Source organism: Oncorhynchus keta, unplaced genomic scaffold (genome assembly GCF_023373465.1).
Source record: "Oncorhynchus keta strain PuntledgeMale-10-30-2019 unplaced genomic scaffold, Oket_V2 Un_contig_2190_pilon_pilon, whole genome shotgun sequence".
NCBI classification, from domain to species: domain Eukaryota; kingdom Metazoa; phylum Chordata; class Actinopteri; order Salmoniformes; family Salmonidae; genus Oncorhynchus; species Oncorhynchus keta.
Genome location: NW_026282667.1, coordinates 142,501 through 170,000, shown reverse-complemented (window position 1 = coordinate 170,000; position 27,500 = coordinate 142,501). Strand labels below are relative to the sequence as shown.

Here is a 27,500-nt window from a genome sequence, read left to right as displayed (position 1 = left end):
TCCCCTGACGTAGTCTGAAACACACAGAACAAAGACCCCTTGTTCACAGCCCTAGTCTACAGATCCACAACACACACAGTGACACACCCAAACACACAGACACACATAAACACACACATAGACACAGACACCCACACAGTGACACACCCAAACACACAGACACACATAAACACACACATAGACACAGACACCCACACAATGACACACCCAAACACACATAGACACACACACACACACAATCACACACCCAAACACACAGACACACATAGACACACACACACACAATCACACACACACATAGACACAGACACCCACACAATGACACACACACACACACTTAGACACACACACACACACAATCACACACCCAAACACACAGACACACATAGACACACACACACACAATCACACACACACATAGACACAGACACCCACACAATGACACACCCAAACACACATAGACACACACACACACACAATCACACACCCAAACACACAGACACACATAGACACACACACACACAATCACACACACACTCATAGACACAGACACCCACACAATGACACACACACACACACTCTGACACACACACACAGACACCTAAACATACACACACACACTCTGCCACACCCACACAATGACACACACACGCGCACACACGCACACGCACACACACCACATACGCACACAATGACACACACACACACGCGCACAGCCTACTTTCAGCAGTGGGCACTGGTGAATGGAACCATACGTGTTGATTCAGGTTTATGTGTGTTGTGAAGTGGTGTTAACTGTCTGACAACCACACACACACACACACACACACACACACACGTACCCACACACACACACATGTACCCCCCACACACACACACACACACACACACACACGCATGTACCCACACACACACATGTACCCGTACCCACACACACACATGTGTACCCCCCCACACACACACACACACACATGTACCCCCCCACACACACATGTACCCACACACGCACACACACACATGTACCCCCGCACACACACACACACATGTACCCACACATACACACACACACATGTACCCCCCCGCACACACACACATGTACCCACACACACACACACACACACACACACACACACACACACACACACACACACACACACACACACACACACACACACACACACACACATGTACCCCCCCACACACACATGTACCCACACCCCCACTGTGTATACATACCGGTGTACAGTACTCCACCATGGGGTATTGCATCTTGTGTCCCTTAGCCACACGACCAGAGAAGAAGCAGCTTTGGCAGATGTCATAGTTAAAATGCTTTAAGCTTCGGTACCTGATGAAGAGAGGCAGACAGGGACAGAGGTTACACACAGAGAGAGAGGCAGACAGGGACAGAGGTTACACACAGAGAGAGGCAGACAGGGACAGAGGTTACACAGAGAGAGACAGACAGGGACAGAGGTTACACAGAGAGAGAGGCAGACAGGGACAGAGGTTACACACAGAGAGGCAGACAGGGACAGAGGTTACACAGAGAGAGAGGCAGACAGGGACAGAGGTTACACACAGAGAGGCAGACAGGGACAGAGGTTACACACAGAGAGAGGCAGACAGGGACAGAGGTTACACAGAGAGAGACAGACAGGGACAGAGGTTACACAGAGAAGCAGACAGGGACAGAGGTTACACAGAGAAGGAGACAGAGACAGAGGTTACACACAGAGAGAGGCAGACAGGGACAGAGGTTACACAGAGAGAGGTTACACAGAGAGAGGCAGACAGAGACAGAGGTTACACAGAGAGAGGCAGACAGAGAGGCAGACAGAGACAGAGGTTACACAGAGAGAGGCAGACAGAGAGGCAGACAGAGACAGAGGTTACACACAGAGAGAGGCAGACAGGGACAGAGGTTACACACAGAGAGGCAGACAGGGACAGAGGTTACACAGAGAGAGAGGCAGACAGGGACAGAGGTTACACAGAGAGAGAGGCAGACAGGGACAGAGGTTACACACAGAGAGGCAGACAGGGACAGAGGTTACACAGAGAGAGGGCAGACAGAGACAGAGGTTACACAGAGAGGCTGTCTGTCTGTCTGTCTGTCTGTCTGTCTGTCTGTCTACCTGAAGCCGATGATAGGACACTCCTTGCAGATGTTACACTTGGCCTGGTGTTTGGCTGTCTCAGCAGCTGCCACACGGTGTAAGACAGGCAGCCACACCATCGACTGAGGCTCCAGACGCATCCAGTCCAGGAACATAGCAGCTTCCAGCTCTGGCTTGTTATTGGCCTGTTAGACAGGAAGTACAATACATAACCAATCAGGAACATAGCAGCTTCCAGCTCTGGCTTGTTATTGGCCTGTTAGACAGGAAGTACAATACATAACCAATCAGGAACATAGCAGCTTCCAGCTCTGGCTTGTTATTGGCCTGTTAGACAGGAAGTACAATACATAACCAATCAGGAACATAGCAGCTTCCAGCTCTGGCTTGTTATTGGCCTGTTAGACAGGAAGTACAATACATAACCCATCAGGAACATAGCAGCCTCCAGCTCTGGCTTGTTATTGGCCTGTTAGACAGGAAGTACAATACATAACCCATCAGGAACATAGCAGCTTCCAGCTCTGGCTTGTTATTGGCCTGTTAGACAGGAAGTACAATACATAACCCATCAGGAACATAGCAGCTTCCAGCTCTGGCTTGTTATTGGCCTGTTAGACAGGAAGTACAATACATAACCAATCAGGAACATAGCAGCCTCCAGCTCTGGCTTGTTATTGGCCTGTTAGACAGGAAGTACAATACACAACCAATCAGGAACATAGCAGCCTCCAGCTCTGGCTTGTTATTGGCCTGTTAGAAATAGTTTAACACACATACAACCAATTATGTAAGAGCTACGGTCAGCAAGAGGGAAGGTTTGACTAACAGGACAAACCAGTGGTATTTACAGTCTAAATATGTATAAGATATGTAAAAAGTGTTATATTACTTTAGAACAAACAAGTTTAAAATAATACTGAACTACAAACTCTCAGGCTACTGTTTTCTCCTGGATTGTAAAGCAGGGGTTTTCCATTCCACTCTACATATTGTCTCATGGACATATTTACTGCTGGGTACTGATGCAGTGATGACTGTAGAGAAGTTATTTCCACTGGCTGACAGATGGACCATAGATTACAGATCACCATAGGTTAATAGATTTACTGTGGCTAACACATTCAGTATGGTGATTCACTATAGCTAGCAGGCTAACAGATGTACTTTGGCTAACATAGACAGCAGGTTAATAGATTTACTGTGGCTAACACATTCAGTATGGTGATTCACTATAGCTAGCAGGCTAACAGATGTACTTTGGCTAACATAGACAGCAGGTTAATAGATTTACTGTGGCTAACACATTCAGTATGGTGATTCACTATAGCTAGCAGGCTAACAGATGTACTTTGGCTAACATAGACAGCAGGGTAATAGATTTACTGTGGCTAACACATTCGGTATGGTGATTCACTATAGCTAGCAGGCTAACAGATGTACTTTGGCTAACATAGACAGCAGGGTAATAGATTTACTGTGGCTAACACATTCGGTATGGTGATTCACTATAGCTAGCAGGCTAACAGATGTACTTTGGCTAACATAGACAGCAGGGTAACAGATGTACTTTGGCTAACACATTCAGTATAGTGATTCACTATAGCTTGTAGGCTAACAGATGTACTGTGGCTAACACATTCAGTATGGTGATTCACTATAGCTACCAGGCTAACAGGTGTACGTTGGCTAACATAGCCACCAAGTACGCGTCGATAGGGACGTGTGGATAGGGACGTGTCGTTAGGACGTTTCATTAGGCTATAGCAAGCAGGCGAACATATGTACTTTGGCTAACATAGATATCAGGCTAAAAAATATGTACTTTGGCTAACCTAGCTAGCAGGCTAACATGTGTTCTTTGGCTAACATAGCTAGCAGGCTAACAGATGTACTTTGGCTAAATTGGCTGCTGTGGATAATCTAGAAAGATGATTCCAACTCAGATCTTCCCAGCAGTCCTGTCTGATGTCCTTCTTTTATTCCTATTTTTTATTATAATATTTTTTTGTATGGTATTTTCAGAGTGCAATGTATAGATCTACTGATTAACCACAAATGACTCTCTCACTACCTAAAGAGACACATTTTCCCACAGTGCACAGTATGGTTACTGTGTGATCTGCAGAATGTGCTTAGCACAGTAGTGTGGAATGTGAGGTAGTTTATACGCCTGTATGTTATATGTACGTTGTTTGTGTGTGTGTATGTGTGTGTGTGTAAGCATGTGTGCGTGAGTGAGTGCATGTGTGTATGTGCGTCCGTGTATGTGTGTGTGCATAGCTAGGACCACAGCTACTAGCTTCACATACAAACTGGAAGCAGCTGCGGACGCTGGGCTCGATGTTGGAGCCCCCGAAGGAGGCCACCTCTCCCAGCTGACGGGGGATCTGGATGGAGTCATGGAGGAGAAGACCCAGCCTCCGCTGGTCACAGAACCCTGTTGCACTGGCTACCTGGCGGAACAGGACTGGTGGGTGGGGGGGGGGAGGGAGGGAGGGAGGGAGGGAGGGAGGGAGGGAGGGAGGGAGGGAGGGAAATACCCAAGTCAAGAGATACATACTAACATACTAACAGACTAGACCACATGGATACTGTCTCTATATACTAGTTATACTAACAGACTAGACCACATGGATACTGTCTCTATATACTAGTTATACTAACAGACTAGACCACATGGATACTGTCTCTATATACTAGTTATACTAGTTATACTAACAGACTAGACCACATGGATACTGTCTCTATATACTAGTTATACTAACAGACTAGACCACATGGATACTGTCTCTATATACTAGTTATACTAACAGACTAGACCACATGGATACTGTCTCTATATACTAGTTATACTAACAGACTAGACCACATGGATACTGTCTCTATATACTAGTTATACTAACAGACTAGACCACATGGATACTGTCTCTATATACTAGTTTTACTAGTTATACTAACAGACTAGACCACATGGTACTGTCTCTATATACTAGTTATACTAACAGACTAGACCACATGGATACTGTCTCTATATACTAGTTATACTAACAGACTAGACCACATGGATACTGTCTCTATATACTAGTTATACTAACAGACTAGACCACATGGATACTGTCTCTATATACTAGTTATACTAACAGACTAGACCACATGGATACTGTCTCTATATACTAGTTATACTAACAGACTAGACCACATGGATACTGTCTCTATATACTAGTTATACTAACAGACTAGACCACATGGTACTGTCTCTATATACTAGTTATACTAACAGACTAGACCACATGGATACTGTCTCTATATACTAGTTATACTAACAGACTAGACCACATGGATACTGTCTCTATATACTAGTTATACTAACAGACTAGACCACATGGATACTGTCTCTATATACTAGTTATACTAACAGACTAGACCACATGGATACTGTCTCTATATACTAGTTATACTAGTTATACTAGACCACATGGATACTGTCTCTATATACTAGTTTTACTAACAGACTAGACCACATGGATACTGTCTCTATATACTCATTATACTAACAGACTAACAGACTAGACCACATGAATACTGTCTCTATATACTAGTTTTACTAGTTATACTAACAGACTAGACCACATGGATACTGTCTCTATATACTAGTTATACTAGTTATACTAACAGACTAGACCACATGGATACTGTCTCTATATACTAGTTATACTAGTTATACTAACAGACTAGACCACATGGATACTGTCTCTATATACTAGTTTTACTAACAGACTAGACCACATGGATACTGTCTCTATATACTAGTTATACTAACAGACTAGACCACATGGATACTGTCTCTATATACTAGTTATACTAGACCACATGGATGCTGTCTCTATATACTAGTTATACTAACAGACTAGACCACATGGATACTGTCTCTATATACTAGTTATACTAGTTATACTAACAGACTAGACCACATGGATACTGTCTCTATATACTAGTTATACTAACAGACTAGACCACATGGATACTGTCTCTATATACTAGTTATACTAGTTATACTAGACCACATGGATACTGTCTCTATATACTAGTTATACTAACAGACTAACAGACTAGACCACATGGATACTGTCTCTATAGTTATACTAGTTATACTAGTTATACTACTAACAGACTAGACCACATCTTCATCGACCTTGCCAAGGCTTTCGACTCTGTCAATCACCATATTCTTATCGGCAGACTCAGTAGCCTCGGTCTTGGATGACTGCCTTGCCTGGTTCACCAATTACTTTGCAGACAGAGTTCAGTGTGTCAAATCGGAGGGCATCTGTATTTGTCCTCTACTAATATCAAAGACTAGTCTCTGTACATCAATGATGTTGCTCTTGCTGCTCGATTCCCTGATCCACCTACTACCATTCTATATACTTTCGGCCCGTCATTGGACACTGTGCTATCTAACCTCCAAACGAGCTTCAATGCCATACAACACTCCTTCCGTGGCCTCCAACTGCTCTTAAACGCTAGTAAAACCAAATGCATGCTTTTCAACCGATCGCTGCCTGCACCCGCATGTATACCACCCTGGATGGTTCCGACCTTGAATATGTGGACATCTATAAGTACCTAGGTCTCTGGCTTAGACTGCAAACTCTCCTTCCAGACTCATATCAAACATCTCCAATCGAAAATCAAATCAAGAGTCGGCTGTCTCTAACAAAGCCTCCTTCACTACGTTAAACTAAGTAAAACTGACTATCCTACCATCCTCGACTGGGTGATGTCATCTACAAAATGGCTTCCAACACTCTATGGATGCAGTCTATCACAGTGCCATACTAAAGCACCTTATACCAGTCCACCACTGCGACTTACATGGATACTGGCCTCCATATTCGTGCCAGACCCACTGGCTCCAGGTCATCTATAAGTCCATGCTAGGTAAAGCTCCACCTGTCCTCAGTTCACTGGTCACGATGGCAACACCCATCCGTAGCACGTCCTCCAGCAGGTGTATCTCACTGATCATCCCTAAAGATAACACCTGTCCTTGTTCCAGTACTCTGCTGCCTGTGACTGGAACGTATGCAAAAATCGCTGAAGCTGGAGACTTTTATCTCCCTCACTAAACATCAGCTATCTGAGCAGCTGACCGATTTGTCGCTGCAGCTGTACATAGTCTATTGGTAAAGATAGCTTTTCACCTACCTCATCCCCATACTGTTTTTATTTATTTAAACACCAATATCTCTACCTGTACATGACCATCTGATCATTTATCACTCCAGTGTTAATCTGCAATATAAATTCGCTCTACCTCCTCATGCCTTTTGCACACATTGTATATAGACTGCCCATTTTTTCTACTGTGTTATTGACTTGTTAATTGTTTACCCGTGTGTAACATGTGTTGTCTGTCACACTGCTATATCTTGGACAGGTAGTTAAATGAGAATTTGTTCTCAACTAGCCTACCTGGTTAAATAAAGACTGAAATAAATGTAAAAAATGGATACTGTCTCTATATACTAGTTATACTAGTTATACTAACAGACTAGACCACATGGATACTGTCTCTATATACTAGTTATACTAGTTATACTAACAGACTAGACCACATGGATACTGTCTCTATATACTAGTTATACTAACAGACTAGACCACATGGTACTGTCTCTATATACTAGTTATACTAATAGACTAGACCACATGGATACTGTCTCTATATACTAGTTATACTAGTTATACTAACAGACTAGACCACATGAATACTGTCTCTATATACTAGTTATACTAACAGACTAGACCACATGGATACTGTCTCTATATACTCGTTATACTAGTTACTAGACTAGACCACATGGTACTGTCTCTATATACTAGTTATACTAACAGACTAGACCACATGGATACTGTCTCTATATACTAGTTATACTAGTTATACTAACTAACAGACTAGACCACATGGATACTGTCTCTATATACTAGTTATACTAACAGACTAGACCACATGGATACTGTCTCTATACTAGTTATACTAGTTATACTAACAGACTAGACCACATCTGTATTTGTCCTCCAGGTGAGGTAATATAAAGATCAGTCACTACTTACATCTGTATTTGTCCTCCAGGTGTGGTAATATAAAGATCAGTCACTACACATCTGTATTTGTCCTCCAGGTGTGGTAATATAAAGATCAGTCACTACTTACATCTGTATTTGTCCTCCAGGTGTGGTAATATAAAGATCAGTCTACTACTTACATCTGTATTTGTCCTCCAGGTGTGGTAATATAAAGATCAGTCACTACTTACATCTGTATTTGTCCTCCAGGTGAGGTAATATAAAGATCAGTCACTACTTACATCTGTATTTGTCCTCCAGGTGTGGTAATATAAAGATCAGTCACTACTTACATCTGTATTTGTCCTCCAGGTGTGGTAATATAAAGATCAGTCACTACTTACATCTGTATTTGTCCTCCAGGTGTGCTTTGCATAGTGAGATGATGCCGGTTTTGAAGGACAGAGTTCTGATTTTTCCACTTCTTCCTCTGTGGTCAATCATATCAATAAATCAGATGTCAATCAATCATGTCAATAATACAATACTCATCAATCAGTGAGTGTCGATAGGGACGTGTCGATAGGGACGTGTCGTTAGGGATATAAAGATAGGGACGTGTCGTTAGGGATCGTGTTGTTAAGTACATATCGATAGGGACGTGTCGTTAGGACGTGTCGTTAGGGACGTGTTGTTAAGTACATAGATAGGGACGTGTCACGTACTTACATCGTGTATTTGTTAAGTACATATCGATAGGGACGTGTAAAGGGGCGTGTTGTTAAGTACATATCGATAGGGACTGTATTAGGGGCGTGTCCTTAGGTGTGTTGTTAAGTACATAGATAGGGGCGTACGTTAGGGATCGTGTTGTTAAGTACATATCGATAGGGACGTGGTAATTAAAGACGTGTTGTTAAGTACATATCGATAGGGACTTGTCCTTAGGGGCGTGTTGTAATACATAGATAGGGACGCGTGTCGTGTCGTTAGGGATCGTGTCGTTGGGGCGTGTGTTAAGTACATATCGATAGGGACGCGTGTCAGTTAGGGACGTAGTTAGGGATGTTGTTAAGTACATATCGATAGGGACGTCCAGGGGACGTGTTGTTAATACATATCGATAGGGACGGGTCTTACATCGTGTTGTTAAGTACATATCGATAGGGGCGTGTCAATACATTCGATAGGGACGTGTCGTTAGGGACGTGTTGTTAAGTACATATCGATAGGGACGTGTCGTTAGGGACATGTCGTTAGGGACGTGTTGTTAAGCACATATCGATAGGGACGTGTCGTTAGGGACGTGTTGTTAAGTACATATCGATAGGGACGTGTCGCTAGGGACGTGTCGTTAAGTAAGTGTCGTTAGGGGCGTGTCGTTAGGGACGTGTCGTTAAGTACATATCGATAGGGACGTGTCGTTAGGGACGTGTTGTTAAGTACATATCGATAGGGACGTGTCACTAGGGACGTGTCGTTAAGTACATATCGATAGGGACGTGTCGTTAGGGACGTGTTGTTAAGTACATATCGATAGGGACGTGTCGTTAGGGACGTGTCGTTAGGGACGTGTTGTTAAGTACATATCGATAGGGACGTGTCGTTAGGGACGTGTTGTTAAGTACATATCGATAGGGACGTGTCGTTAGGGACGTGTTGTTAAGTACATATCGATAGGGACGTGTCGTTAGGGACGTGTTGTTAAGTACATATCGATAGGGACGTGTCGCTAGGGACGTGTTGTTAAGTACATATCGATAGGGACGTGTCACTAGGGACGTGTCGTTAAGTACATATCGATAGGGACGTGTCGTTAGGGACGTGTCGTTAGGGACGTGTTGTTAAGTACATATCGATAGGGACGTGTCGTTAGGGACGTGTCGTTAGGGACGTGTTGTTAAGTACATATCGATAGGGACGTGTCGTTAGGGACGTGTTGTTAAGTACATATCGATAGGGACGTGTCGTTAGGGACGTGTTGTTAAGTACATATCGATAGGGACGTGTCGCTAGGGACGTGTCGTTAAGTAAGTGTCGTTAGGGGCGTGTCGTTAGGGGCGTGTCGTTAGGGACGTGTCGTTAGGGACGTGTTGTTAAGTACATATCGATAGGGACGTGTCACTAGGGACGTGTCGTTAAGTAAGTGTCGTTAGGGGCGTGTCGTTAGGGACGTGTCGTTAAGTACATATCGATAGGGACGTGTCGTTAGGGACGTGTTGTTAAGTACATATCGTTAGGGACGTGTCGTTAGGGACGTGTTGTTAAGTACATATCGTTAGGGACGTGTCGATAGGGACGTGTTGTTAAGTACATATCGATAGGGACGTGTCATTAGGGACGTGTTGTTAAGTACATATCGATAGGGACGTGTCGTTAGGGACGTGTTGTTAAGTACATATCGATAGGGACGTGTCGTTAGGGACGTGTCGTTAGGGACGTGTTGTTAAGTACATATCGATAGGGACGTGTCGTTAGGGACGTGTCGTTAGGGACGTGTTGTTAAGTACATATCGATAGGGACGTGTTGTTAGGGACGTGTCGTTAGGGACGTGTCGTTAAGTACATATCGATAGGGACGTGTCGTTAGGGACGTGTCGTTAAGTACGTGTCGTTAGGGACGTGTCGTTAGGGACGTGTCGTTAAGTACGTGTCGTTAGGGACGTGTTGGTAGGGACGTGTTGTTAAGTACATATCGATAGGGACGTGTCGTTAGGGACGTGTCGTTAAGTACGTGTCGTTAGGGACGTGTCGTTAAGTACGTGTCGTTAAGTACGTGTCGTTAGGGACGTGTTGGTAGGGACGTGTTGTTAAGTACATATCGATAGGGACGTGTCGTTAAGTACGTGTCGTTAGGGACGTGTCGTTAGGGACGTGTCGTTAAGTACGTGTCGTTAAGTACGTGTCGTTAGGGACGTGTTGATAAGTATGTGTTGTTAGGGACGTGTTGTTAAGTACATGTCGATAGGGACGTGTCGTTAGGGACGTGTTGTTAAGTATGTGTTGTTAGGGACGTGTTCGTTAGGGATGTGTCGTTAGGGACGTGTCGTTAAGTACATATCGATAGGGACGTGTCGTTAGGGACGTGTTGTTAAGTACATATCGATAGGGACGTGTCGTTAGGGACGTGTCGTTAAGTACATATCGATAGGGACGTTTCGTTAGGGACGTGTCGTTAGGGACGTGTTGTTAAGTACATATCGATAGGGACGTGTCACTAGGGACGTGTTGTTAAGTACATATCGATAGGGACGTGTCGTTAGGGACGTGTTGTTAAGTACATATCGATAGGGACGTGTCGTTAGGGACGTGTTGTTAAGTACATATCGATAGGGACGTGTCGTTAGGGACGTGTTGTTAAGTACATATCGTTAGGGACGTGTCGATAGGGACGTGTCGTTAAGTACGTGTTGTTAAGTACATATCGTTAGGGACGTGTCGTTAGGGGCGTGTTGTTAGGGACGTGTTGTTAAGTACATATCGATAGGGACGTTTCGTTAGGGGCGTGTCGTTAAGGACGTGTTGTTAAGTTGTTAGGGACGTTTCGCTTACGTGTCGTTAAGTACGTGTTGTTGTACATATCGTTAGGGACGTGTCGTTACGGACGTTTTGTTAAATACGTGTCGATAGGGACGTGTCGTTAGGTACGTGTCGTTAGGGACGTGTCGATAGAGACGTGTCGTTAGGTACGTGGGTTCGATTCCCGGGACCACCCATACGTAGAATGTATGCACACATGACTGTAAGTCGCTTTGGATAAAAGCGTCTGCTAAATGGCATATTATTATTATTACGTGTCGATAGGGACGTGTCGTTAAAACTTCTTATGGCTGCAGGGGCAGTATTGAGTAGCTTGGATGAAAGGTGCCTAGAGTAAACGGACTGCTCCTCAGTCCCAGTTGCTAATATATGCATCGTATTATTAGTATTGGATATAAAACACTCTGACGTTTCTAAAACTGTTTGAATGATGTCTATGAGTATAACTGAACTCATATGGCAGGCAAAAACCTGAGAAGAAATCCAAACAGGAAGTGGGAAATCTGAGGGTGGTCGATTTTCAACCCACAGTGGGATATTGATGTGGGATATTGATCAAGTTGCACTTCCACTAGATGTCAACCGTCTTTAGAAATTTGAATGAGGCTTCGACTGTGTTGTGGAGCCGAGTATTTCTATAAAATGAATGTAAAAAAAATGTGAAATGGCTCTCTGCAATATCGCCGGATGTTTTTGGAACTAGTGAACGTAGCGCGCCAATGTATACTGAGATTTTTTTATATAAATATTAACTTTATCAAACAAAACATACATGTATTGTGTAACATGAAGTCCTATGAGTGTCATCTGATGAAGATCATCAAAGGTTAGTGATTAATTTTTATCTCTATTTGTGCTTTTTGTGACTTTGTGCTTTACATAATCATTTGTGGTGCTTTCGCTGTAAAGCCTATTTGAAATCGGACACTGTGGTAGGATTAACAACAAGATTACCTTTAAAACTGTATAAGATACATGTATATTTGAGGAATTTTAATTATGAGATTTCTGTTGTTTTGAATTTGGCGCCCTGCACTTTCACTGGTGGTTGTCATATCGATTGCAGCCCAAAGAAGTTTTAAGTACGTGTCGTTAAGGTTGTGTCGTTAAGTACGTGTCGTTAGGGACGTGTCGTGAGTGTTGTGTGTGTACTATACGTACGTGTCATAAACATTGAGCAGCCAGTTGAGACACATGTCGACACACAGCGGGACGTTGACCAGGTTCCCATGTTGCTGGTCCAGTTTCTCATAGAGGCTGGTCAGACACGTCATCACCTGCATGATGTCCATCAGATGCTCATTCTGCTTCAGGCCATGCTGCTCAAAGACCTCACACGCTGCGGGCATACCCAGGAGGTCCACTGGAGAGGAGAGGAGGGAGTTGAGATGAGGAGAGGGAGGGAGGAGGAGAGGAGGGATGGAGGAGAGAGGAGATGAGGAGGGATGGAGGAGAGAGAGGAGATGAGGGAGGGGAGAGAGGAGTGGAGGAGATGAGGGAGGGATGGAGGAGAGAGGGAGAGATGAGGGAGGATGGAGGGGAGGGAGTGGAGGAGATGAGGGAGGGATGGAGGAGAGAGGAGATGAGGGAGGGATGGAGGAGAGAGGAGATGAGGGAGAGATGAGGGAGGGGAGAGAGGAGTGGAGGAGATGAGGGAGGGATGGAGGAGAGATGAGATGAGGGAGGGGAGAGAGGAGTGGAGGAGATGAGGGAGGGATGGAGGAGAGGAGATGAGGGAGGGGAGAGAGGAGTGGAGGAGATGAGGGAGGGATGGAGGAGAGAGGAGATGAGGGAGAGATGAGGGAGGATGAGGGAGAGATGAGGGAGAGATGGAGGATGAGGGAGAGAGGGGAGGGATGAGGGAGGGGAGAGATGAGGGAGGAGATGAGGAGGGAGATGAGATGGAGGGAGAGAGGAGTGGAGGAGATGAGGGAGGGATGGAGGAGAGATGAGGGAGGGGAGAGATGAGGGAGGGGAGAGAGGAGTGGAGGAGATGAGGGAGGGAGAGAGGAGTGGAGGAGATGAGGGAGGGATGGAGGAGAGGAGGAGATGAGGGAGGGAGAGATGAGGGAGGGGAGAGAGGAGTGGAGGAGATGAGGGAGGGAGTTGAGATGAGGGAGGGGAGAGAGGAGTGGAGGAGATGAGGGAGGGAGTTGAGATGAGGAGATGAGGAGAGGAGTGGAGGAGATGAGGGAGGGAGTTGAGATGAGGGAGGGAGAGAGGAGTGGAGGAGATGAGGGAGGGGAGAGAGGGAGTGGAGGAGATGAGAGAGGTGGAGGAGATGAGGGAGGGATGGAGGAGAGAGGAGATGATGGAGGAGGAGAGAGGAGAGGAGGAGAGGAGGAGGAGGGATGGAGGGCGGTGACACTGTGAGGGGGTTGGACTTACGACACAGAGCTTTCTGCAGGCGTCTCAGCTTCATGGCTGTCCGGTAGGCTGAGAAACGCACGTTGTTCAGGTCGGCTGCAGAGACGCATGGAGAGACAGTAAAACTAAACACAGTGTATCTCCATCCAGAATCAGCCATTGGTCCTGCTACTGGACACTTTTGGTACAATACAATTGTAAAGAGCTAGGGTTGCAAAATTCTGGAAACTTTCAATAAATTCTCTCTGGTTTTCCCGAAATCCTGGTTGGAGGATACCCGGAATCAGAAGGGAATGAGCAGGAAAACCAACCGGGATGTTTTGGAAAACAGGGAATTTATTGAAAGTTCACTGAATTTTAAAACCCTATACAGGGCAAACCTAATCAAGTGCATCTGAAATAGGTCCTACTTGACAAAGGTTCAATTTGTCTGTTGGTCCACTGTATGTGGACCTCTTACCCAGAGACTGGTAGAGGTCGGCCATCTTGGGATGGTCCCAGCATGTTGTCTGTGTCTGGTGGCTGAAGGAGAGGTCAGGAGAGTACAGAGGTCAATACAACCTGGCCCGTGCACAGATATTTTGGGGTCCAAAAGGTTTTCCTGCAACAGCTCATTAAGCAATTATGACTTTGATCAATTAGTTCCATAGAAGCAATAGAGGGACACATCTTAAAGGCAAATTAAATTACACAAATACAAATCCCTTCGCCTCCAAGGCTTCAGTCCTATTCACTAGAATAATCCCAACATATGCTATGTGCTTCTACACCTGCATTGCTTGCTGTTTGGGGTTTTAGGCTGGGTTTCTGTACAGCACTTTGAGATATCAGCTGATGTACGAAGGGCTATATAAATAAAATTTGATTGATTGATTGATGCTACAGTTACCATGACGACTTACAGGCAGTGGGTTCAGAACAACAACAACAAAATGTTTACAACAAACAAATATCAGTGTGTGAATTTCTACCACCACCCAAAAGGACAAGGGCAAAGGGGCATGTGCTCTGCTCAGGTAGAGCCCTATCTGTCCACGTGCCTGAATACACACACACACACACACACACACACTGCGCAAGGGACGTGTTGACTGCAAAGAGTACACAAAGGGGTTATATCACATGTGACGCCGTGTACACACTGATTGTGTGTGTGGGGTGAAGCAGGGTGAAGGGACCAGGGAAGACAGTGATGGGGTCCTGTGGGGTGAAGCAGGGTGAAGGGACCAGGGAAGACAGTGATGGGGTCCTGTGGGGTGAAGCAGGGTGAAGGGACCAGGGAAGACAGTGATGGGGTCCTGTGGGGTGAAGCAGGGTGAAGCAGGGTAAAGGGACCAGGGAAGACAGTGATGGGGTCCTGTGGGGTGAAGCAGGGTGAAGCAGTGGGGTAAAGGGACCAGGGAAGACAGTGATGGGGTCCTGTGGGGTGAAGCAGGGTGAAGGGACAGGGAAGGGAAGACAGTGATGGGGTCCTGTGGGGTGAAGCAGGGTGAAGCAGGGTAAAGGGACCAGGGAAGACAGTGATGGGGTCCTGTGGGGTGAAGCAGGGTGAAGCAGGGTAAAGGGACCAGGGAAGACAGTGATGGGGTCCTGTGGGGTGAAGCAGGGTGAAGCAGGGTGAAGGGACCAGGGAAGACAGTGATGGGTCCTTTGGGGTGAAGCAGGGTAAAGGGACCAGGGAAGACAGTGATGGGGTCCTGTGGGGTGAAGCAGGGTGAAGCAGGGTAAAGGGACCAGGGAAGACAGTGATGGGGTCCTGTGGGGTGAAGCAGGGTGAAGCAGGGTAAAGGGACCAGGGAAGACAGTGATGGGGTCCTGTGGGGTGAAGCAGGGTGAAGCAGGGTAAAGGGACCAGGGAAGACAGTGATGGGGTCCTGTGGGGTGAAGCAGGGTGAAGCAGGGTAAAGGGACCAGGGAAGACAGTGATGGGGTCCTGTGGGGTGAAGCAGGGTGAAGCAGGGTAAAGGGACCAGGGAAGACAGTGATGGGGTCCTGTGGGGTGAAGCAGGGTGAAGCAGGGTAAAGGGACCAGGGAAGACAGTGATGGGGTCCTGTGGGGTGAAGCAGGGTGAAGCAGGGTAAAGGGACCAGGGAAGACAGTGATGGGTCCTTTGGGGTGAAGCAGGGTAAAAGGACCAGGGAAGACAGTGATGGTCCTGTGGGGTGAAGCAGGGTGAAGCAGGGTAAAGGGACCAGGGAAGACAGTGATGGGTCCTGTGGGGTGAAGCAGGGTAAAGCAGGGTAAAGGGACCAGGGAAGACAGTGATGGGTCCTTTGGGGTGAAGCAGGGTAAAAGGACCGTAAAGACAGTAAAGACAGTGGGTGATGGTTCCTGCATTCCAAACACCACTCAGACTAAAACTCACAGCATGACCCTCTCTCACCTTGGCATCGAGGACAGCCGCTGCTGGCTCCACTGGAGTGTGTGTGTGTGTGTGTGTGTGTTGTGGCTGTGTGTTATATGTTCCACCTGTTTTACAGTGACTCTGTGTGGCAAATCAGTTAAACTGGCTAGCTGTTATATAATTCCACCTGCTTTTACAGTGACTCTGTGTCAAATCACTTAGTCTAGCCAAAGTGTTAGCTACTAGTTACAGTACTACCTCGCTCCTCTCCTCCACTTCTCCTCTCTTCCTCCTCTCCTCTCTTCCTCCTTTCCTCTCTTCCACCTCTCCTCTCCTCCTCCTCTCTTCCTCCTCTCCTCTCTTCCACCTCCTTCTCCACATGACCTCCTCCTCCACCTCTCCTCTCCTCCACCTCTCTTCCTCCTTTCCTCTTTTCCACCTCCTTCTCCACATGACCTCTTCCTCCACCTCTCTTCCTCCTCTCCTCTCTTCCACCTCCTTCTCCCCACGACCTCCTCCTCCACCTCTCCATTCCTCTTTCTCCTTCTCCTATATCTCCCATCATTCCACCTACTCCTCACCACTGCTGCCAGCTCAAAGCAGATTGAAGAAATGTGTGCGACCAAAATAGAGCAGGAGTGGGTAAGGGGGTGTATGAGGAAGTGTGTGGAGACGTGATGCGTCAGAAGGCTTAGACAAGAAGTCAAGTCAATGATACGTCCCAAATGACCCTTTATTGTGCACTCCTTTTGACCAAGAGGGAATAGGGTGTCATTTGGGACGTATTTTAAACAAATCAAAATATATTATATATTTTAGATTCTTCTCAGTATCCACCCTTTGCCTTGATGACAGCATTGCACACTCTTGGCATTCTCTCAACCAGCTTCATGAGGGATGCTTTTCTAACAGTTTTGAAGGAGTTCCCACATATGCTGAGCACTTGTTGGCTGCTTTTCCTTGACTCTGCGGTCCAACTCATCCCAAACCATCTCAATTGGGTTGAGGTCGGGTGGTTGTGGAGGCCAGGTCATCTGATGCAGCACCCCATCACTCGCCATCACTCGGTTTTTGCGACTGCACTTGAGGAAACTTTCAAAGTTCTTCATGTCTTAAAGTAATGATGGACTGTCGTTTCTCTTTGCTTACTTGACCTGTTCTTTCCATGACATGGACTTGGTCTTTTACCAAATAAGGCTCTCTTCTGTATATCACCCGTACCTTGTCACAACACAACTGACTGGCTCAAACACATTAAAAAGTAAAGACATTCCACAAATGAACTTTTAACAAATCACACCTGTTAATTGAAATTCATTCCAGGTGGCTATCTCATGAAGCTGGTTGAGAGAATGCCAAGAGTGTGCAAAGCTGTCATCAAGGCAAAAGGTGGCTACCAATGTGATGGAGGAAACACCGTCCAACTGGCAACCGTGTCAGCGTGCATACCCACGCCCACGCCACCACAGAAGGCGCTAGCGCTGGGCCAAACGATGGTCCCGGGACAACGCTGACCAAACCATCCCCTAACCCGGCAGACCCTCCCTAACCTGGCGAGCTGGGCCACCCTCCCGGACGACGCTGGGCCAAACCTCCCCTAACCCGGACGACGCTGCCAAACCCTCCCCCCCTAACCCGGGACGCTGAGCCAAACCGCTCCGCTGAGCCAAATCCTCCCCAACCCGGACGACGCTGGGCCAAACCTCCCCAACCCGGACGACGCTGGGCCAAACCTCCCCAACCCGACGACGCTGGGCCAAATCCTCCCCTAACCCGGACGACGCTGGGCCAAACCATCCCCAACCCGGACGACGCTGAGCCAAACCCTCCCCTAACCCGGACGACGCTGGGCCAAATCCTCCCCTAACCCGGACGACGCTGGGCGCCTCCCCTAACCCGGACGACGCTGAGCCAAACCCTCCCCTAACCCAGACGCCAAAATCCTCCCCTAACCCGGACGACGCTGGGCCAAACCCTCCCCTAACCCGGACGACGCTGAGCCAAACCCTCCCTAACCCGGACGACGCTGGGCCAAATCCATCCCCTAACCCGGGACGCTGAGCCAAACCTCCCCTACGCTGGGCCAAATCCTCCCCTAACCCGGACGACGCTGGGTCAAATGTGTGCCGCCTCCCCGGAGATCGAACCCGGATCTGTAGTGACACCTTAGACCGCTGCGACACAGCCCGAGATCGAACCCGGATCTGTAGTGACGCAGAATGCCACAGCCCGAGATCCCCGGATCTGTAGTGACACCTTAGACCCCTGCGCCACTGGGAGGCCCTTCCATAGTATGTTGATTAACCTGGTTGTGCATGTAACAAAATCTTCTGCTGGCACACCCTGGCTATATAATGGTGTTATCTCACAAGCATTTAGGCTAAGTAACGGAACACCATCCTTTACTTGAAGGTGTGTCTCAGTGTATATGCATGATGTCATAGCCACGCCTTCTATAAAATGATACTTGCCAATTTTTCCCCCTTGTAACCAGGTTGTCACATAGAGGTGGAAAGACATCTTCCACAAGGCAGGCCTTGTAGTCTACACGATACATGTACATCCTGTATAGAAATATGTAACACACCAGTACTAGTCATTTACATCACTATGAAGTGGAGATTAATCCCAGCAGGCATTTCCAGGAAGAGACTGATCCTCTCACCAATTCTATTTTTAAACATTCTATCAATTCTATGTTTATTCATGTCATTGTTATTAAAAGACGTTCAGTCGAGGCCAGAGTGAATGACTGAATGGTTTCCATAGTGACTATACTGTAGATGGAGTGTTCACGTTGCACTAGTACTCTACTAATACTCTAGACTAGTGTAGCCTATAGGCTATGTTCTAAATTATAACCTGGCTGGTTCCAGGCCTGAATGCTGATTGTCTGACAGCCGTGGTATATCAGACCGTATACCACGGGTATGACAAAACATTTATTTTTACTGCTCTAATTACATTGGTAACCAGTTTATAATATCAATAAGGCACCTCGGGGGTTTGTGGTATATTTGTTTTATTTTATTTTTTATTTCACCTTTGTTTAACCAGGTAGGCTAGTTGTGAACAAGTTCTCATTTGCAACTGCGACCTGGCCAAGATAAAGCATAGCAGTGTGAACAGACACACCGCGATGGGCAATGTACCACGGCTAAGGGCTGTGTCCAGGCACTCTGCAATGTGTTGTGCCGAAGAATAGCCCTTAGCCGTGGTATATTGGCCATATACCACAAACCCCCGAGATGCCTTATTGCTTAAGTGGCTCCTTTGACCCCAAACCTGTTTTGAGGACCACCTTACACCAAGACAGATGTGAGAACACATGACCAGCTGTTATGTCTAGTCTAACTCTAAAATACCAGTTAACTAGCTGTTATGTCTAGTCTAACTCTAAAATACCAGTTAACTAGCTGTTATGTCTAGTCTAACTCTAAAATAACAGTTAACCAGCTGTTATGTCTAGTCTAACTCTAAAATAACAGTTAACCAGCTGTTATGTCTAGTCTAACTCTAAAATAACAGTTAACCAGCTGTTATGTCTAGTCTAACTCTAAAATAACAGTTAACCAGCTGTTATGTCTAGTCTAACTCTAAAATAACAGTTAACCAGCTGTTATGTCTAGTCTAACTCTAAAATAACAGTTAACCAGCTGTTATGTCTAGTCTAACTCTAAAATAACAGCAGTGTAATGATCCTAATAAACCTGCCATGCAAACTGTAGCTACTGTGAGACTAGAGTGTGTGTGTGTGTGTGTGTGTGTGTGTGTGTGTGTGTGTGTGTGTGTGTGTGTGTGTGTGTGTGTGTGTGTGTGTGTGTGTGTGTGTGTGTGTGTGTGTGTGTGTGTGTGTGTGTAGAGCTGTGTTCATTACTCATGCTGCACTGTGACCAGAGCTGTGTCTCATTGAGATGTCAACCTCTTTTACTAGAAAGACCTGCCTGTCTGCTTTCTGTGACCAGTAGGCCTCCTGTCTGCTCGCTGTAACCCATAGGTCTCCTGTCCGCTCGATGTAACCCAGTAGACCTCCTGTCTGCTAGCTGTAAAGAGGCCTCCTGTCTGCTGCTGTAATCTAGGCCTCCTGTCTGTAATCCAGTAGGCCTCCTGTCTGCTCGCTGTAATCCAGTAGGCCTCCTGTCTGCTCGCTGTAATCCAGTAGGCCTCCTGTCTGCTCGCTGTAATCCAGTAGGCCTCCTGTCTGCTCGCTGTAATCCAGTAGGCCTCCTGTCTGCTCGCTGTAATCCAGTAGGCCTCCTGTCTGCTCGCTGTAATCCAGTAGGCCTCCTGTCTGCTCGCTGTAATCCAGTAGGCCTCCTGTCTGCTCGCTGTAATCCAGTAGGCCTCCTGTCTGCTCGCTGTAATCCAGTAGGCCTCCTGTCTGCTCGCTGTAACCCAGTAGGCATTCCTGTCTGCCCGCTGTAACCCAGTAGGTCTCCTGTCTGCCCGCTGTAACCCAGTAGGTCTCCTGTCTGCCCGCTGTAACCCAGTAGGCCTCCTGTCTGCCCACTGTAATCCAATAGGCCTCCTGTCTGCTCGCTGTAACCCAGTAGGCCTCCTGTCTGCCCGCTGTAACCCAGTAGGTCTCCTGTCTGCCCGCTGTAACCCAGTAGGCCTCCTGTCTGCCCGCTGTAACCCAGTAGGCCTCCTGTCTGCCCACTGTAATCCAGTAGGCCTCCTGTCTGCTCGCTGTAACCCAGTAGGCCTCCTGTCTGCCCACTGTAACCCAGTAGGCCTCCTGTCTGCTCGCTGTAACCCAGTAGGCCTCCTGTCTGCCCACTGTAACCCAGTAGGTCTCCTGTCTGCCCGCTGTAATCCAGTAGGCCTCCTGTCTGCCATCTGTAATCCAGTAGGCCTCCTGTCTGCCATCTGTAACCCAGTAGGCCTCCTGTCTCCTCGCTGTAACCCAGTAGGCCTCCTGTCTGCCCACTGTAATCCAGTAGGCCTCCTGTCTGCCATCTGTAATCCAGTAGGTCTCCTGTCTGCTCCCTGTAACCCAGTAGGCCTCCTGTCTGCTCGCTGTAACCCAGTAGGCCTCCTGTCTGCCCACTGTAACCCAGTAGGCCTCCTGTCTGCCCACTGTAATACAGTAGGCCTCCTGTCTGCCTACTGTAACCCAGTGGTCTCCTGTCTGCCCGCTGTAATCCAGTAGGCCTCCTGTCTGCCATCTGTAATCCAGTAGGCCTCCTGTCTGCCATCTGTAACCCAGTAGGCCTCCTGTCTCCTCGCTGTAACCCAGTAGGCCTCCTGTCTGCCCACTGTAATCCAGTAGGCCTCCTGTCTGCCCGCTGTAACCAGTAGGCCTCCTGTCTGCCTGTAATCCAGTAGGTCTCCTGTCTGCCCGCTGTAACCCAGTAGGCCTCCTGTCTGCCCGCTGTAACCCAGTAGGTCTCCTGTCTGCCCGCTGTAACCCAGTAGGTCTCCTGTCTGCTGTAATCCAGTAGGTCTCCTATCTGCTGTAATCCAGTAGGTATCCTGTCTGCTGTAATCCAGTAGGTCTCCTGTCTGCTGTAATCCAGTAGGTCTCCTGTCTGCTGTAATCCAGTAGGTCTTCTTCTGTATGTCATCATGTAAATATTGTACTGAAGCGGACATATTGGATCTGCTGCTGCTACTGCTGAGGTGAAACTCCTGTCAACTATCCAGAGCTTCTTTTAGCTCAATCCAAGATCATCATGTAACATATTTTTTATTTTATTTAACTAGGCAAGTCAGTTAAGAACAAATTCTTATTTACAATGACGGCCTACACCGGCCAAACCCGGACGATGTGCTGGGCCAATTGTGCGCCGCCCTATGGGACTCTCAATCACGGCCGGTTGTGATACAGCTTGGATTCGAACCAGGGTGTCTGTAGTGACGCTGTTAGCACTGAGATGCATTAGACCGCTGCTTTTTGGAGTGTGTCAAGATCATCATGTAACCAAGTGGTTTCCAACCGGGGTACTAGGACTCTTGGGGGTACCAGGACTCTTGGGGGTACCAGGACTCTTGGGGGTACTAGGACTCTTGGGGGTACCAGGACTCTTGGGGTACCAGGACTCTTGGGGGTACTAGGACTCTTGGGGGTACCAGGACTCTTGGGGGTACTAGGACTCTTGGGGGTACCAGGACTCTTGGGGTACCAGGACTCTTGGGGGTACTAGGACTCTTGGGGGTACCAGGACTCTTGGGGGTACCAGGACTCTTGGGGGTACTAGGACTCTTGGGGGTACCAGGACTCTTGGGGGTACCAGGACTCTTGGGGGTACCAGGACTCTTGACGGTACTAAGCCTTTCCACACAGGCTACTTGAGATGACTCGTGAGACCATAGGCCTACTGGTAAAATGCACATGAGGGGGTACTCCAGGTGTACTCCAGGCAGAGCAGAATTCAGTTGGTGGAACAGTAACTGAAAAAGGTTGGGAACCACAGATGTAACCTTTCCAAGGCTTTTTGTTTTGGGTACTTGCAGGTGCAACCACACCTGAAGTGTGTCACTGTGGGGTGAAGCAGCATTTACCTGGTAATAATGCAGTATGAAGGGAGACTGAGAGGTAACTACTAGCATGGCCGCGGGAAGATGTTTTGCCATGGCGGGAGGGGTGGGGGATTTTTCTCCACTGTACTGGAGTAATAAAGGCCTGGTGCAATAATTTGGTGAAATTATAAAAATAGAATTTCTATTTAATAAATAGTGATTTACCAGGGGGTTCTACAACCCCCTCAGCACCCCAACTTCCTACGACTATAGGACCACAGGACCACCTTCCTCTTGTCTAGTGTGATCAAACAGCCTTTAGGGAAACAAAGTAGAGCTTGTTTTAAAGAATCACAAAGGAAAATAAATCCTTATTGAGTCATTTATATGCAATAACCAATTGACCATGTCATTTTAAAGTGAGTGTGTAAAATAAACTAAATGTCATCCTCGCAGTCAGCTCCACCAGCCGGAGACCACACCCATGTGAGACCACACCCATGTGAGACCACACCCATGTGTGAGACCACACCCATGAGAGACCACACCCATGTGAGACCACATCCATGTGAGAGACCACACCCATGTGAGACCACACCCATGTGAGAGACCACACCCATGTGAGAGACCACACCCATGTGAGACCACACCCATGTGAGACCACACCCATGTGAGACCACACCCATGTGAGAGACCACACCCATGTGAGACCACATCCATGTGAGAGACCACACCCATGTGAGAGACCACACCCATGTGAGACCACACCCATGTGAGAGACCACACCCATGTGAGACCACATCCATGTGAGACCACATCCATGTGAGAGACCACATCCATGTGAGAGACCACACCCATGTCCACAGACATGTGAGAGACCACATCCATGTGAGAGACCACACCCATGTCCACAGACATGTGAGAGACCACATCCATGTGAGAGACCACACCCATGTCCACAGACATGTGAGAGACCACATCCATGTGAGAGACCACACCCATGTCCACAGACATGTGAGAGACCACATCCATGTCCACAGACATGTGAGAGACCACATCCATGTCCACAGACATGTGAGAGACCACATCCATGTCCACAGACATGTGAGAGACCACATCCATGTCCACAGACATGTGAGAGACCACATCCATGTCCACAGACATGTGAGAGACCACACCCATGTCCACAGACATGTGAGAGACCACACCCTCAAAATGTGTTCAAGTAAGAATGATGTTATAACAGTGGGATAAATTGATGTACTATCCTACCTACCCTTGACTACACACACACGTGTGAAGACGCTGTCACAAGTTTGAAGAAATGTTTGAATGACTCACTTGGAATCTCAATAATTGATAATAGAAGGTTTCATTTTTCCAATAAATGTGAAATATGAAGTGTGCATGGTTCTTGCATTAATAAAATAGCTAATCTTTAACCCCAATACATGCTGTCATACACTGTATTATAAATACATGCGGTCATACACTGTATTATAAATACATGCTGTCATACACTGTATTATAAATACATGCTGTCAGACACTGTATTATAAATACATGCGGTCATACACTGTATTATAAATACATGCTGTCATACACTGTATTATAAATACATGCTGTCATACACTGTATTATAAATACATGCTGCCATACACTGTATTATAAATACATGCTGTCATACACTGTATTATAAATACATGCTGTCATACACTGTACATGCTGTCATACACTGTATTATAAATACATGCTGTCATACACTGTACATGCTGTCATACACTGTATTATAAATACATGCTGTCATACACTGTACATGCTGTCATACACTGTATTATAAATACATGCTGTCATACACTGTATTATAAATACATGCTGTCATACACTGTATTATAAATACATGCTGTCATACACTGTATTATAAATACATGCTGTCATACACTGTACATGCTGTCATACACTGTATTATAAATACATGCTGTCATACACTGTATTATAAATACATGCTGTCATACACTGTATTATAAATACATGCTGTCATACACTGTACATGCTGTCATACACTGTATTATAAATACATGCTGTCATACACTGTATTATAAATACATGCTGTCATACACTGTATTATAAATACATGCTGTCATGACACTGTATTATAAATACATGCTGTCATACACTGTATTATAAATACATGCTGTCATACACTGTATTATAAATACATGCTGTCATGCACTGTACATGCTGTCATACACTGTATTATAAATACATGCTGTCATACACTGTTTATAAATACATGCTGTCATACACTGTACATGCTGTCATACACTGTATTATAAATACATGCTGTCATACACTGTTTATAAATTTATGCTGTCATACACTGTACATGCTGTCATACACTGTATTATAAATACATGCTGTCATACACTGTATTATAAATACATGCTGTCATACACTGTATTATAAATACATGCTGTCATACACTGTACATGCTGTCAGATACTGTATGATAAATACATGCTGTCATACACTGTATTATAAATACATGTTGTCAGATACTGTATTATAAATAGCCCACAGCAATGAAAGTATCTTACTAATGACAAGAAGTTATATATTGTAGCTCAAACACTTTATGTGAATTGATATATGATCCTTATACACACACACACACACACACACACACACACACACACACACACAAACACACACACACACTTTATGTGAATTATAAACCTCCACAATCCACACACTCATTGATATATGATCCTTATATACACACACACACAAACGACAGAGAATACCCGAACGTGCCTAGGCACATCACACTCTTCCAGGTCGAGGTGAACGAAAAGAAAGGCAGAGAAAAGCAAGATGCGTTTTGGATCTCACGCTCGAGCTGTATTTTGTCACGCACGCCCACACACACACACATTACACGCACAAAACCTGCAGTCACATTTCTGTCCAAAAATCTGCACCCGCCCCCGATTCCTCGCACACATTTCACGACTACAATCATATGTTTTATCAACGGTATAAACAGTGCATATAAATGTAATGCATTTATTTGTGTGATTATAACAGTGAACATCCGTTCTTCATTCATTGCCCAGAGAGAGACTACCCTCGTGATTGAGTACCAATTGGAAATGTTGACCGCTGCTCAGCTCAGCACCTTTTTATAAGGCCGTCTGCAAACAATGAACGGCCCATCTCGGGTTGACAACACCAAACATAGGCAAATATACCGCGCGCACAATTGCACTAAAATAGCAGAAACAATCAGAGTGAAATCAGCCTTGCTATCACACCAAGGTGATATTTACCCTCTGTGTGTGTGAAGGAATGCTCGACGGACGCAGTGACTGTGGCGAGAAGAAGACAGGGAGATATTCTATGATATAAAACCGTTAACGCACACAGATAATAAATAATGATAGGAAATAATTAAATAAAACGTTGAAAAGCAAGCTGCATGACGAATTATCCTCCAAAACCTCCATTATCGAAGGAATTCGGGACAATCATGTCGATATGCCGGCGAGAGGGCCATAAACACCCCGGATCCTGTCCCCCCGAACACCTGCTGGGTTTGGCTAGCTTTGCTTTAGATAACACCACCACATCTGCTGGCTCGTTCTGCTTACTCTGCCTCTGTGTGGTGAACACTACCCAAGCAGCCTGTCTCTGCCTCCTTCCCACTGCGTCCTCTGTACACTGCTTGCTAGGCACGCCAGCACATTGTCGCAGGCAGCACACAGGCAGTAGCCGAATCTACCATACTGGATTCATTCGGTAGATGCATTGCCCACTTACTTTCGTAGCTGCTCCCTCATCTCTTGCCGTTTTAATCGCAGATCCAAGTGTTATTTAGAAAAGCCCCAAACACGGCGGATTCCGAACAGTGATGGCAATCCTCGAACCGTCCTCTGTGGGAGAAAACGTCCGATCGAGCCGTGTTCCGTTCCGCAAGCAGTTCACAGAGGCTGGCTTCTCCGCTGTGCTGGCCAGACTAGGCGGAGCTATGATTCTCCCTTCCCCATCCTATTCAATAAGGAGCTCTCTCCTGCTCAGCTGAGAGAGGGAGATATTTTCATTTGATTTTTTGGGGATTGAGGAGAGAGGGCGTGTCTTCAGTGCAAGGATTTTAATCCAGAGTTTATAAAGTAGATATTGTAGTCTACCAGAATGTTCTTTCATTTAACTGGGAAAGAAAAGCTCTCTCACCTCCCCAGATCTCTGCTATTCCCATGTTATTATCCTTTCATTACTATGCTACTAAATCGGTTCATCTCTAAATCTCATTTCCACAACTACGGCTCATCTACTGAGGTGTGTGTGTGTGTGTGTGTGTGTGTGTGTGTGTGTGTGTGTGTGTGTGTGTGTGTGTGTGTGTGTGTGTGTGTGTGTGTGTGTGTGTGTGTGTGTGTGTGTGTGTGTGTGTGTGTGTGTGTGTGTGTGTGTGTGTGTGTGTGTGTGTGTGTGTGTGTGTGTGTGTGTGTGTGTGTGTGTGTGTGTGTGTGTGTGTGTGTGTGTGTGTGTGTGTGTGTATGTTGTGTGTGTGTGTACGGTATATTATTACATCTATGGCAAG

The 27,500-nt window shown here is 46.3% G+C and overlaps 1 protein-coding gene across 3 annotated transcripts in view; it reads right to left on the bottom strand.

The window, feature by feature from the left end:
* LOC118382081 (dystrophin-like) overlaps positions 1–27,500 on the bottom strand; it is a 106,285-nt gene that overhangs the window by 40,347 nt on the left and 38,438 nt on the right. For all 3 annotated transcript variants that reach the window (XM_052505018.1, XM_052505019.1, XM_052505020.1), the window contains 8 exons: positions 14,557–14,618; positions 14,118–14,192; positions 12,891–13,092; positions 8,594–8,679; positions 4,433–4,590; positions 2,139–2,305; positions 1,237–1,348; positions 1–14 (listed from right to left, as the gene is read on the bottom strand). The exon at positions 1–14 is cut by the window's left edge. In XM_052505018.1, coding sequence (XP_052360978.1) covers positions 1–14; positions 1,237–1,348; positions 2,139–2,305; positions 4,433–4,590; positions 8,594–8,679; positions 12,891–13,092; positions 14,118–14,192; positions 14,557–14,618 — 876 coding nt within the window. The remainder of the gene's footprint in view (positions 15–1,236; positions 1,349–2,138; positions 2,306–4,432; positions 4,591–8,593; positions 8,680–12,890; positions 13,093–14,117; positions 14,193–14,556; positions 14,619–27,500) is intronic.